General features: G+C 36.7%; 1 protein-coding gene across 1 annotated transcript in view; it reads left to right on the top strand.

Moving 5' to 3' along the window:
• The window catches only part of RTN4IP1 (reticulon 4 interacting protein 1), a 15,665-nt gene extending 2,807 nt beyond the window's left edge, over positions 1-12,858 (top strand). Inside the window, exons 2-9 of the mRNA XM_072408713.1 lie at positions 456-607; positions 3,959-4,027; positions 4,485-4,609; positions 6,907-6,955; positions 7,232-7,368; positions 9,408-9,591; positions 9,729-9,821; positions 12,715-12,858. Of these exons, the coding sequence (XP_072264814.1) occupies positions 456-607; positions 3,959-4,027; positions 4,485-4,609; positions 6,907-6,955; positions 7,232-7,368; positions 9,408-9,591; positions 9,729-9,821; positions 12,715-12,831 (926 nt within the window). The 3' untranslated portion in view covers positions 12,832-12,858. The remainder of the gene's footprint in view (positions 1-455; positions 608-3,958; positions 4,028-4,484; positions 4,610-6,906; positions 6,956-7,231; positions 7,369-9,407; positions 9,592-9,728; positions 9,822-12,714) is intronic.
• Positions 12,859-14,270: the final 1,412 nt, after the last annotated feature.

The raw sequence follows: 14,270 nt of genomic DNA, 5'->3' as shown, positions 1-14,270 counted from the left end.
ACAATGCAGGACTTCTGCATTGTGCTTCACATCTCACTGCAGATGCCAGCAGCAATAGCAAATTGCCCGCAGAATTTGCTATTGCTGCTCGCATCTGCTGTACTTGAATACTCGCATCTGCATACTTAAAAGTATGAGACTTTTAAGTATGTGTTAAAAATAATCTAAAAATGATTAATGCTTATAACAAAGACATTGATCTTAAAGCAAATTATGCATCACTTTGGTCCCATAAATGGCGAAAGCTAGGGACAAGCATTGGGCCAAATGGATGGGAAAGCTGATATTAATACATGAGGAGTCATAGTCATGATGTTTAAGATTTAGTGTTTTTTTTTCTGATTGTTGTTGTTTATTGATACATGTTTGTGGTGATCACGTGATTTCCTTGATATAAAAGAGTGTGATTGGTAAAATGTGACCTAATTTAGTAACCAATTATACAATATTTGCAGATGGTTATGGTTCTGCCAGCCTGAACATGACTCGTGATCCTCTACATGTAAAGACAGCGGGCAGCGAGTTCCCTTTAATTCTGGGTAGAGATGTTTCAGGAATTGTAATGGAATGTGGACTTGCGGTCCAGTATTTTAAACCTGGAGATCAGGTAAGTTTGAGGAAAAAGAAAAGCTTTGCTAGATTGATTGATTTTAAACAAATAAGAAAATCTTTTTCCACAAAATACCTGCAGTCTCTAGCTAATCAATGTTTATAGACCACAAGCAGTTATTGTGGAGCAATGTTATGGGGCCTTACTTGATAATGCGTGTTTAACACAAATCAATAGAGAGTTCTGAGCACTTTACCAAGGAATTTTCAAGAAGCATTAAAGTGTGTTTCTATACCCAAGCAAGACTGATCAAGTGTTTTAAATGTGATGTAATGAACACTTGAAAATAAATCACTTTTAAAGGACTACTTGGAGTTCAGTTTTCTAACTGCTGCATGTTTGGACAAACAAATCACTTTCTAATGCCCAACTTGGATGTGTTAAGAAATCGCATTCTCTCTTTTGAAACATCTTTCCTCATGAGGATTTTTTACCTAATGTCTTTATACCCTTTAGATACAGATTGCCACCTTTTGGAATTATTTATAAACTTTCTACAAAAAAATATAAACATACAGTTGTGAGAAAAAAAAAGTAATCACTTTGATCATGAGATTCTGTAGAATTTTTCATTAGTGAAACATTGGGCCTGATATAATAACCTTCTGTAGCGGTCTAACTCCATGCACATTTCCATGCAAAAAGCAGTACAATTTTTTGCATGGAAATGTATTTTTCATTGTAGGCTATAATTCTTAGGCATAACTCACCAATATTTAATAAATTTAATAATAAACTTTAAATAACAAAACACAAAAATCTGTAAAAAAAAAAGTAAAAATATTTAAACATGTAATGTAAGTGTACAGTAGCATGTATAATATATATATATATATATATATATATATATATATATATATTATATTATTTGAATATTTCTTTGTATTGGACTCAATACAGCAATTTTGTATTGACTCCAATACAAAATTATTTGAATTTCCCACCGATCCCGATGTCATGCACTGATGTCATTGGGAAACCCCAGAGATCGCCGGCTGGAGATCGAGGAGGAAGGACGTGTGCCCAGGACCTGCGGGGACCAGTAGGACGACGGGGGACGACAAAGGAGCAAGGTAAGTGGATTTTTTTTAGTTTAAAGCTACCCCGAGTGTGACTCAAGATTACCACTATTTGCAGGTAAAATCCATCCCGAGTCACACACGGTAATACCGCTAGGGGGGTTAAACCTCTCCAAGACTGGAGAGGATACACTTTCATCAGTGAACCTGGGTGATCCAGTAAACCTGGAATGGATCTGGTACAAGACTGAAATTTGCTAGCAAATTACTTTGAAGAAATCCATTCCAGGTTTGCTGAATCACCCGGGTTTACTGATGCAAGTGTATGCTCTCCAGCCTTGAAGAGCTTTAATAAATCAGGCCCACTGTCTTCTGCATATTTGAATTGAAACCAATAAAACCAACCAAGTTTGATTAAATTTCTTTGAATTGTTACCAAGTGGGGCTATTAGGTTTTCCATCTCCATAATATCCAAATTTCTAAAAGGCTTGAATACAATCTTTAAGCTTACCTACCTTATATTATTTAAACAACACACAACAGATTCCATTATTTATTTACCAAAAATGAATCCATGTTTAAAAAATACTAAACACACCTTATGAATCAACACCTTCTAGTGGCAAAAACTTGAAGTAATGGTTTTCTGAATATTTTATCATTCTCCTATATTGTTTTGGAGGCAGTTTGGCACACTTTGTTTTTACTTTATTTTTTACTCCAAAGTCTCAGAAAAATTAGTGTGATGATTACAGATATACCATAACATGATTAAAAGGAAACATGGAAATACATTCTGGCCCACTCTTCTTTACAACATTGCTTCAGTGAGGTTTGCAGCCATTCATATATTTCCAGCTCTCATAAGGTCCCACCACAGCATTTTGATCAGGTTGAGATTTGGACTTTAACTGGATCATTGCAACATGTGCCCAGGTCTTGTGGCTGTAAAGCAAGTCAAAATCATCACCCTTCCACCGCTGTTTTGACAAATGGTATAAGGTGTTGGTTCTGATATGCTGTGTCTAGTTTTCATCATACATGGCACTGTTCTAAACTACTCCAATTTGCTTTCATCTGTCCAAAGGACATTGCTCCAGAAGTATTGGTATTAGTTCACATGCATCTTTGCAAACCTAAGCCATGCTATCATGTTGAGAGAAGATGCTTTCTCGTGGAATCCCTTCTGTCATGCTGCTGTCATGAATTTTAACATTTACCATGCTAATTAGGGCCCATACTGTCTGAGATGTAGCTTTTGTTTTTTTTGCAGTTTCTCTGAGCATTGCACATTCTGACCGTGGGGTGTATTTGCTGGGTTCACTCCTGGGGAAATTGGCAATTGTCTTGAACATTTTCCCCTTATGAAATTCTTACTCCAGAATGATAAAATTTGGATTGTATGGATATGGGTTTTTACCCCTTCTGAGCAACAATTGCTTCTTCAGGATCATTGCTACTGTTTTTTCTCCTTGGCATTTTTCTAACTCACACTTGAATTTTCTAGACCAGTAAACTGCCATATCCTCTCCTTTTATAGAGGTGGTCACACTTGCTGATGATCAATAAATCGAGTGCATTTGATTAGTAACAACTGTTTGCTACTCATTCTCATAATTATTGTGAAATTAGTTAGTTTTTCACACACTTTGACTGCTGTCACACATTTTGACTGCTAAATAAGTAACACAATATTATATGTCATGTGTTGGTCATCTGAGGTTGTATTTACCTAATTGTAGGACCTGCTGTTTTTTTTATTATATTTATGTCCTGATATGGAAATCTTAGTGTTAAAAGAGGATGTATTTTTTTTTTCTCATGACAGTAGGCTATAAAAATTAAATACATAAAAAAATAAAAATAAACCATATTTATTTAGGAATAGAATGTGGAACATTGCATTGTCTGGCAGAAGAACATAACTTCTCCATAGTTATGGATGTATTTCAGACCTAAACAGTTATAATGTCATGTTGAGAAGGGTAAACATACAAAAGTCCTATGTTTTTCAGCTCTTCCACATGTGTGTCTCCAAGACTCTGGTGGAAATATTTACATCCTCCCTTAACTTCAAGTGACTTTAAATCATTGTAGGCATTGCTTGACTTTATGCTTGGTGGTGTTGCATTTAAACCCAGTTTACTTCCTGTGTGTATATTCATATACTATTGCTGTCAGCCTCACCTTGCTGAATCCTGTGGAAATTCACTACATTTGTTTAAGTGATTATACAAGACTGACTATAATGAATACTTAATATATAAACTATGCATATCTGTACCTATTATTTTACAAATGTAATCCCTTAATAAATTGTTTTGACAGGTCTGGGCAGCAGTTCCTCCATGGAAGCAGGGCACTTTTGCAGAATTTGTTGTTGCAAGTGCCAATGAGGTAAATATATGTAATAAAATTATTTTTGGAAGTGAAAACATTGGGCTATGTCAAACCCTACACAATATGGGACTGAACATGTCTTCTTTGTGAATTTGCTACCTCGGTCATTACCCAGCCCTCCTGTTTGGTTTCCTGAAAAAGTTAAAAACAGAATGTGATGTTTATAGGCAACAAGTCCACATTTTCCCCTATTTTTTCATTTTTTTTTTCAATGTATGCTTTTGTTCAAGCCACCTATATCAGAGATTAAAGAGATGTTAGGTATTTGTACATGTAAAGTCTACCTTAGATTCTCCTAATTTATTAAATGTATATACTAATAGATTTTAGTAAAAAAATATCTTTGAAAACAAAGTTGTTAAAATTTTACCAGTTTTCTTTTCCAGCTCTGTGACCTTTTATTCTAGCACAAAAGAACTGAGCATAATTTTTGTTGTGTTTGATTTATGTTTAGGTATCCTTGAAGCCAAAGTCTCTTAGTCACACAGAAGCTGCTTCCTTGCCCTATGTTACCCTCACGGCATGGGCTGCCCTTGTTAACAGCTGTGGTTTGAAGAAGGAAACCTGTCCAGGAAAACGGTAAGTGTCAGTCATCTTTTCCTGACATAAAAGACGTTAATACATACTTTTTTCTCTTGCTTGTTTTTACCTTTAGGTCAAACTGTTAAATAGAGTTTTTTTCTGTATATGTGTTGGTGAATACCACAAGAGATTTTTTCTAATGTCATTAAGATTAGATCTAATGATCTAATGATCATTTGTTTAGAAAAAGGTCACTGTTATATGCAATAGATTACATTACAGAAATAATATAACATACATTATGTACAGTCTCATAGGTCAATCTTGGGTTATATCTGATGTGAAAAACTGTAGCTGCCATTTGTTTATAATCTTGGTTCATACAAAACATCCATGAGAGAACTTTGGAAATTCATGTCAATGAACGCCCTTTTGGGTGTAAATATATTATAAGGATTTATTCAAGTGAACTGCTGTATCCCTTAATTCTTTGAAAGTTTAGTCCTCTGATTGAACTACAAAAGCATTGTAGCATTGAACTACAAACCATTGTTGAACAAAAAATTAGATTTTATCTAGATTTGCATGTGCACCTTTGTAATACTGTGTTTCCCCAAAAATAAGACACCCCCCGAAAGTAAGCCTTAGCAGGATTTTTGGCTGTTTTCGAGCAAGCTTGAAATATAAGCCCTCCCCCGAAAGTAAGCCCTATTGGCTTCTTCGGAGGGTGTGGTCATGTGGTACACGGAGGGATACCAAGAGGAAGGAGAGAGCAGAGAGAGAGAGAGAGAGAGCAGGAGATTTCAAAAGCACTGGAGCAAGGGGTGAAGAAATCGCAGGGTTAATTAACCTACGGTACTCTGGTGTGACACTAGCACTAAGAGGTTGGTGGATTCTCTTTTCAAAAGGTCCTTGCTGGTATTTTATTCATTAGCAGCAATGCATATATATTAATTGATTTTTTTTTTTTTTTTTTTTTGCTTTTAATCAGATTTAACATGTAACTCTGTGAGTCACATGTTCATTGTCAGCACATTTTCTTGTTATGTTGCACTTGTTTGCTTATGAAGCTGTGTTTTTTTTCATTACTCTTTTATGTCAATTCTTATTCATGACTTCTTGTATATAACAGAAGAAATCTGTGATTTTGACAAGTCACAGGTAACACAGAGGTATCTTTCTATACAAATTTTTGTACATGGATAAATATAGATTTTTTGTGAGAAAAATAAGACATTCCCTGAAAATAAGCCCTAATGAGATTTTCAGAGGTAAAATAAATATAAGACACTGTCTTATTTTCAGGGAAACACGGTAAGTAATTAGCTAGGAAATGATCCCCCAGGAAGAATAAGTGATCAACCCTCACAGTCTTTATAGTCTGTATCCTGGGTATTGGTACAGAACATGAGAACCTTCACTGGACTTTAATATGGCCAAGGTTAATTTGCATTTGGTCAATACACCAGGGAAAAGACTATTAAACTTCAAATGCCTTTAACTACTTTTTTTGTAATGCCGTTTTTCCCCCAGTGGATCAGAACAATGTTTACATTACTGCTTATTTGGCAGTAACTGCATGCATTTTTTGTTTTAAAGAAATTTTCCAACCGAGCATGTAAAAATAAAGTTACAAAAAACACCTAATTACCCTAAATATTAAGCACCACATCTAAGGACCGGTAAGAAATATATATTTTAATGCAGCCTTTCCTGACCTTTTTATCATTGGGGGACCCTTGACATAACATTCAAGTCAGGGAACCCCTGCTATATTTACTACCCTGTTTCCCCGATGGTAAGACACTGTCTTATTTTTTTTTTTTTTTTTCTAAAAAGGGGGGGGGGGCTGTCTTATTTGATGGCCCTGCCTTATCATCGGGGAAACACGGTATAACCATGGCTCACAGTAAGTAATGTGGTGGTTCAAAGGACGTTTTGTTTAGGGATCCATTTTATCCAAAGTAAAGTCAATGAGTTTTGTATAGACATCACTGTTTTGTTCTATGCAGAAGGGGAGGAGAGATTAAATGGTAGGAGCCCCACAGTGTCTGCCTCAATAAACAATTGTGGTTATTATTGGTGGTGCTGGGTTGCTAAAAAGTGTTGGAGGACAGCTGAGCTAATTTTTGTCTTAGGTGATGAAAATCCAAGTTTAACAAAATCAATGTTTAAATGAGTAATTAATATCTGGTTACACAGAAATGTCATGATTTACGTTTCACACTTTCCCATATTGTTACCGAAACTAGGTAATGGGTAAACTATTTATATTTGTATAACACTTTCAATTATCTTAAAAATCTCACTTTAGTCAAATTACAGATTTAATCCTGTGTTTTTATTTTTTTCAGTGTTTTAATCTTTGGGGCATCTGGAGGAGTTGGCACAGCTGCCACCCAGGTATTTATAAAGCAATAACAATTTTTATAGTTGTGCTTCAGTATTGTGGTGTAATTCAGTGATTTGGCAGAGTGAAGTTTTCTACGTATGATCCAAAGAGTTTCACATTCAATAGTTTTTATGGAAAATTGTGTCAGGGCTCCCATTTAAGTAACTTGATTGGATTGGTGTGTGTCATTTAACATAAAGTAGTGACAAGATTATAAATGTTGAAGTTGTTTGTTTATATTGTATATTTCTTTTGTGCTGACATGTTTCTCTTTTTCTATATTTCAGTTGTTAAAAGCATGGGGGGCACATGTGACTGTTGTTTGCTCTGGAGAAGCCCAAACCCTCATGAATGACCTGGGGGCTGATGATATTATTGATTATACTACAGGAAGGCTACAAGACCAGCTGAAAACAAGAGATCTGTGAGTTTTTTTGTTTGTTTTTTATTCTGTGGTAGCAGCCTCAGTTACAGTACAGGAAATGTATAATATGAACTGGTTCTTCTTGCATATTTTATTCACTCGCCATACATGCTCATGCATTCAACCACATTTACAATAAAGGAAGAGGAACAACATCGATAGCAAGTAATTTTGTATGCCAAGTTTTAAGCATAAGGCAAAGCATTATCCTGGCAAATGTGTGTTAAGTGTTAAAGAGCCTTATCAGGTAAAGCTCTAGTGTCTTAAGAGTAGCAGAATCCAATTTCTCAATTGGAAGTGTGAACTTTTGACAAAAAGATGTGCAATTTAGAACAGGACTAAAACATGTGACATACGATGGCTGCATTATGCTGACAGGAGACAGAGGAAAGGTTATATCATCAGGTTGGCAGCTGGACGGTGACCTTGCTGTGATGCTTAAATGCATCAGAAATAAACAGGTCACAAGCTGAATGTGTTGCATGTCAAAGCTGTGTAACCCTTATGACAGGATGGACAAAAATTCTAATTATTTAGCAGATAAAGTAGGACAGATATTTAGACATTTCTACTGTCCATGCAGCTGTTTTCCTGGAGTTCATCCCAGTGTTGCAACAGTAAAGAAGTTTACCTTTAAATTTTGACTATTATTTAAAAATGTATTATTGGTAAGATTATTCCATTTAGGCAAATTCCATATCTTTGATTGATGCTGGTGCTTTTAGACAAATGGCAGGTATATGGGGTTACTTGCATTCACAGGTGGGTAAAGCAGGTAAAAAGTTGGCATATATATGCAACCAGGTGTATTAGGCCAGGACTTGGATCCAATACTAGTGCTCAATAAAGTGTTTCATCCTTCCACTCATGTTTGCTTATTGATGGAACCCATAGAGATCTATAGGAAGTTTACCATACTCGGGCGAAAGGAATACAAATTATAGAACAAGGTGACTCTGGCATTAGACCAGAGGGTGAGGGTGACTTGCATCAGACCGCAGTCATTTCACTTTGCCTATTTAAATTCAGTTAATAGATATTCATTTGACCTATTTAACAATGTGATTTGAAAACTTGATTGCCTGCAAATAAACAAGTAAAAAAGTTTTGCTATATATAATTAGTGTGTTATTTTTACTCCAGGACCCATTATCATTTGTTTTGCTTCTGACAACTAGCATCTTCTACCATACTAAGCAAAACATTTATTTTGCATACTTTATGATGGTGTATGATGTAATAATTTAAAGTATAATATGTAAATCAGCAGCCTATGCAACTTTTCCATGAAATTATTTGAATGCTTTGCATTTGAAAAATGAGCCATAAAACCTTTCTCTCCTACAGATAATTTAATGCCCATTCTTACTCCTTTTCCTTTTGATGATATGTTTTACTTTTTTTTCTTTTCTATGTGTATGTCTGAAACAGTAACTATATAAATATTACACTGTAACAGCTCAGGTTTTCTAGTGTTTTTTTTAAATTAGGAATAAGGTTAAGTATAAGGTTTACAAAAATAATACAAAGTTATTCCACTCTCCCAGCACCTTTATACATTTTTGCTTTCTAAAATTACCTTATAAGACCAACATTTAGTTCTAACCTCAGTAGTGAAAATGCTGTAGCACATCTAACTGTGATCCTTTACAAAAAGCTTTTCTCCAAAGGAAAACTGCACCTTCTTCACTTGAAGTAGCAATTTAGCACACAACATCAAGGAAAGTTATGCTTTGCTTTATAAAACTAGGGGTTCTGAACAATGACTTTATTATGGGCATCGGTATTGACTTGCACCCCTCCATGTTAGCACAATATTTAATAGGTATCTCCCTTTCTCTACTAAATGCATTTGTTTTTTTTTAATACAATTTTGTTGTTAAATAGGGTGTATTTCCAGTGCCTATTCCTCTGACTGCATTGTGGATAAGAAAGTCTGTTGCTACTCACTACCAACATTTTCTTTTAAAGATTTTATAAAGGTAAGCTTGGATTATTTGCTAGGTGTAATCGCTGATGTTTTTAATTGAATTTTTCAGGTTTGATGTTGTGCTTGACAATGTAGGTGGAACAAGTGAAGAATTGGCTCTTCAGTACCTTAAACCATGGTCTGGAGCATCATACTGCACACTGGTTACTCCTTTCCTTTATAACACTGACCGGCTGGGTATAGCAGATGGAATGATGCGTTCGGGCATTACTCTGGGATCAAAAGTAGTAAAGGTAATGTTCTGCATTCACAATTTTCCTGAGAATGTGGGTGTTATTACCTACATCTGTGGCAAAACATAGGGCATATGTAATGAAACAGTAGTGTAAATTTTTGAGGTTTTAAATTATCAGAATATCTTTTGTTTCAGCATCTCTGCAAAGGGATCCACTACCGTTGGGGGTTCTTTACTCCTAGTGGGCCAGCGCTGGATGAAATTGGTGAAATTGTGGATGCTGGCAAGGTAGGTTGCTGCTCTGTTTGTAGTGAGCATTTATATGATGTACATGATCTAGGGAGCAACAACCAGTTAGGTATTGCAGTTTACCAAATCTTTAAATTTGCTATGAGTTTAATATAATTCATTATATTTTTTGTAGACTGGTATTTGTGCTGACCATGCCCATGAAAATGGGAAAAATATTAGTCCATCTTTAATTGTGTTCATAATCTTTCTTAAATTTGGCATCCAACCATAAGGTAACAGAACAAGATCGGAAGCAAATATGCTAAATTACAGGGCCCACACTCAAGTAGTAGGAGGTGACTTCTCTCACTTTAGGGTGATTTCTTTTCACGCTCTGTTGTGTTTGCAAAACAGGAAATGAAGAGAAATCCCCACAATATAACACACTACAACAAAGGTTGGCCTTAAATATAGCTAACCCTGGTAAAATAGCACATATCAGATGTTTCATATCTTTATCTAGCCGTCTGTGTCTCGAACCTATATATGTTACATTTATCATCTGGAACATCATGCAGAAAGTAAATCTCCTAAATATATACACTAAAGGTAGTTATTTTAGTATCTGATTCATTAATTACTTTGCATATGCTACCTTTTTGAAGTTCTTTGGTTACTGGATGCTAACAATATGATGGCTGTTTTAAGGAGAATGCAACTTGCATATGGAAATTATACACTACACAGTGGTGGTGTTTTTGCGTAAACAGATGCATACTTGCTTATCTAATCACTGCTCTCTGTAGATCTGTGTGCTAATCCCTCTTCCCAGAACACAACAAAGGTACCCTGTGCTAGGAGACTGATGTTCTGCTGTAAATAGACTGTGTTTTCTTTATTCACTTAATCTCCTCTAATCATCCTGCATTCAGTCAGTCCCAGCCCTTTGCCGCCTTTGCAGCCATAATACAGGAAGGGGTTTCATCTGAGTCAGTTGATTTTAGCAGCGGATCACTGTTATGTTATCCTGCTGTACGGTCAGCCTTTTCAGGATTAGGAACACAATGGGTTTGATCAATACAAATGACACACTTGTGTAAAGCTTTAAATATAAGGGATCATCAGTTTAGTATTCATGTCTCAGTGTTTTCCTCAGTGAATGGGTCAGAACTGTCTGATCAATGTATGATTAACCAAAATAATACTGATAAAGCCTACTGAGGGGGCTGATTTCTCTCTAGAAATAAACAAGCAAATGTCCATTGTCATTGAAAGTGACCTATCCATATCTGTCATCTGTGGGCTGATACACACATACTGGATGCAGAAATGCATTCATCTTGTGTGGTGGACACCCTACATCTGCATCTTTTGTCAAAAGTTGTTGTGAGGAAAGAGGAGGGGGAAAATACTGGGGAAATTCATCAAAACAAGTAGGTCCACAGAGTCAAATGGGACTAGATGTTACAGGTTAGTTTTCACACACCTAAAGATATATATAAACCAATGAAGTATATTGTGCCATGCTGAATACACACTATCTGGTATACATTTCAGGGAGTGTAAGATAGGTTTGAGAATATCCTATCATATGTGTGCGATGTCCTAGATTGCATTGCAGTTCATATACTTAGTTGTTTATTTTATTATTAATAAACATGATTTATATAGCGCCAACGAATAATGAAGGATTGTACATTGTAAATAGGGGTTGCAAATGACAGACTAATACAGACAGCGACACAAGAGGAGAGGACCCTGCCTCGAAAAGCTTACTATCTAGGAGTAGAAGACTTTATTAAAGGGTTTTGCTCCTATCTACTTTCTTTTAGTAATATCAGGAAAAGAAAGAGAATGTCCTGAAAGCCTACAATTTCACCCTACAACATGGTTACTGTTGTTCATCTATGATCTCACAAGTCTTGAGGAAATATGTAACTAGATCTTCCTAGTTCCTGGGACATACAGTCTCATAATGTTTTGGTTTTTTTTTTCTTCAAGTTTCATATTTACTTTAAGCGTAGAGCTCAGTTTGAGCTCCCCCGACTGTTTTAGTAACAGAAGTGCATGCCACCCAGAAAACTTATTTTGAACATTGTAGACCGGGGGTGTCAAACTCAAATACACAGTGGGCCAAAAATAAAAACTTTGGCCCACAATTTTGCCTAACTTGAAAGTGAAATAGCACTGCTACTACAATTACTTGTGTCTATAAAACAGTCCAATGCGGGGCAAGCATAGGCGTCGAGGCCGCTGGTCAATAGAGTGATGCCGGCAATTGTAGTAGCAGCGCTAATTCAATGCAGTGGCAGGCCAGCTGCAATTCATATTTAGGATTCCTTTGGGGGCCAAAAAAAAGGATGTTGCGGGCCAGATTTTGGCCCGCAGGCCAAAGTTTGACACCTGTTGTAGACAATGGAAATCCGATCCAGGAGCTCTTCTTTCCCTAGGGTAGCTTTAGAAGTACAGAGTGCATCACAAAAAGATTACAACAAGGATTTATCTAGCCATACTCATACTGGTAATATTGGTATTGCTGCATGGTGTCTCTTTGCCAACCAGACCAAACTAATGCATATACCAGCAGGCCTGATTCAGAAATATTGAACTTACTCTCTCTATATATTTATATATATATATATATATATATATATATAATAATCTGAAAGTTTGTGCCTTGGCTAACATAACACAAACAGACTGGTTCACTGCAAACCGACTTCACCAGTCGGGTAGATGACAGAATGCTGATTCTGGGGCTGTGTACCTAACTGTATCCAGTCCCACTGCAGTAACATCACCATTTTGGAACCAACATGCCACTAACTATGGATGAAATTGTAGTTGGATTGGGGTTTGATAAAATCACTGCACTACATAGTAAATTTGACACTATATTTGCCTCTATTATTTCATTGTGACTGGTTCCATGTTTTCCATGTTTCCGTAGATGCGGCCTGTTGTTGAAAAAGTTTTTCCATTTTCTGATGTCCCTCAAGCCTTTGAAAAGATAGAAGCAGGACATGCACGAGGAAAAACAGTAATTGAGGTCATTAACCCAAGATAATAAATTATTCAATGTTCTTCAGACTGATCTACTTGTAAGATTTATTTATTGTTTGTTGTGAAATAGGGTATATCTTTACCTACACCTGTTCACCTGTCATGGGAGATATAAGGACTGCCATGCTTCAAAAAATTCTGGAGGTTGAATGATAGTCTCCTTAATGACAAATTGATGTGCATTGAAATTGAATCTGCTATTGATGAGTTTTTCCTCCACGATGACCTGTGAAATACATCCCCGACCACCAACTGTAAACAAAGAATATTGTAAACTCCTAGTGGAGCACTCCCTGCATTTGGACCTGCGCCCCCGATACAGAAAAGTTGCGCACCGAAAACAATCTTCACCTGAAAACGAGGGCAGAGAAATCACTCTGGCGGAATATAGGTTCTTCACATGATCCGACAAACCGGGCTGTCTTTTAGTCAACAAACTGAACCCTTGCCCTAAAAATTACTCACTGCCTAAGATCAAAACCCAGTCACAAAACCAGAGCTCATACTGGCAGTGTTTGGAGATATTTATTGCATACTTTTTTTGAATCTACCTCTCCATTCTCCCTGAAAGGGTGGAGGAGTTTCTCAGTTCCACCCCCCCCACCGACTCAAACTGGCCCCCCACTTGGTTGATTACTTCAATGCTGTTCGCAAGGGAGAGATTAAAGCCTGATACAAACTTTGCACACATTTGTGTCATTCCTAAGCCTGGGACCACTCCTCAGTTGCCAATTACCGCCCTACCTCTCTCATCCATTGCCATTTGAAGATCATAACCAAAATATTGTCATTTCACCTGAATTCTTTCCTAAGCATCTACATCCTCCCTGATGAGGTTGGTTTCATTCCATACTGCCAAGCACTGGACTAAACCAAAAGGTCTATTATCCTAATAGCTGCTATCACAACAAACTGGTACAAGGGTCCCTGTAGGCAGGTCATGCTACTATCCATAGACCTCAAAAAAGTCTTTAACAGCTTGTCCTGTTCATGCAATTTCTTAGCAGACTCCAAGGGTCAGATCTCTATCCTCTGAGGCCTCCTCTTCCAGACTCCCGTATATGAAAGCCTAGAAAGTGGATATGCACAAATCCTCTGTTTTTGGGGGCATAGACAGCATGGAGCTGGTAGGATCTGGTGGTCTTACCCAGTGGCGCAGGAATATTGGATGAGGGTCTTCCAGCTTATCTCCTTGGTGTTACATACCTTAATTGCTCTAAATCTGGAAAGTGCCCTATTAGGTAATCTGGAAATACCCCTACTGAAATACCCCAAAAATTAAGGTACTATATGCTATTGGCAGCCAGAATTTTACTAGCTAAAGCTTGAAAATCACCTAACATCTCCTTTGGCTTGTTACCAACCAAACTCAACTGGATAATGATCTTACATGCATTCTTTAGGATCCCCCCGCCCATGCATTTGAACACACCTCGCATCTGT

This window comes from Pyxicephalus adspersus, chromosome 4 (assembly GCF_032062135.1).
Source record: "Pyxicephalus adspersus chromosome 4, UCB_Pads_2.0, whole genome shotgun sequence".
Lineage (NCBI taxonomy): Eukaryota > Metazoa > Chordata > Amphibia > Anura > Pyxicephalidae > Pyxicephalus > Pyxicephalus adspersus.
This window is presented reverse-complemented; position numbering and strand designations above follow the sequence as displayed.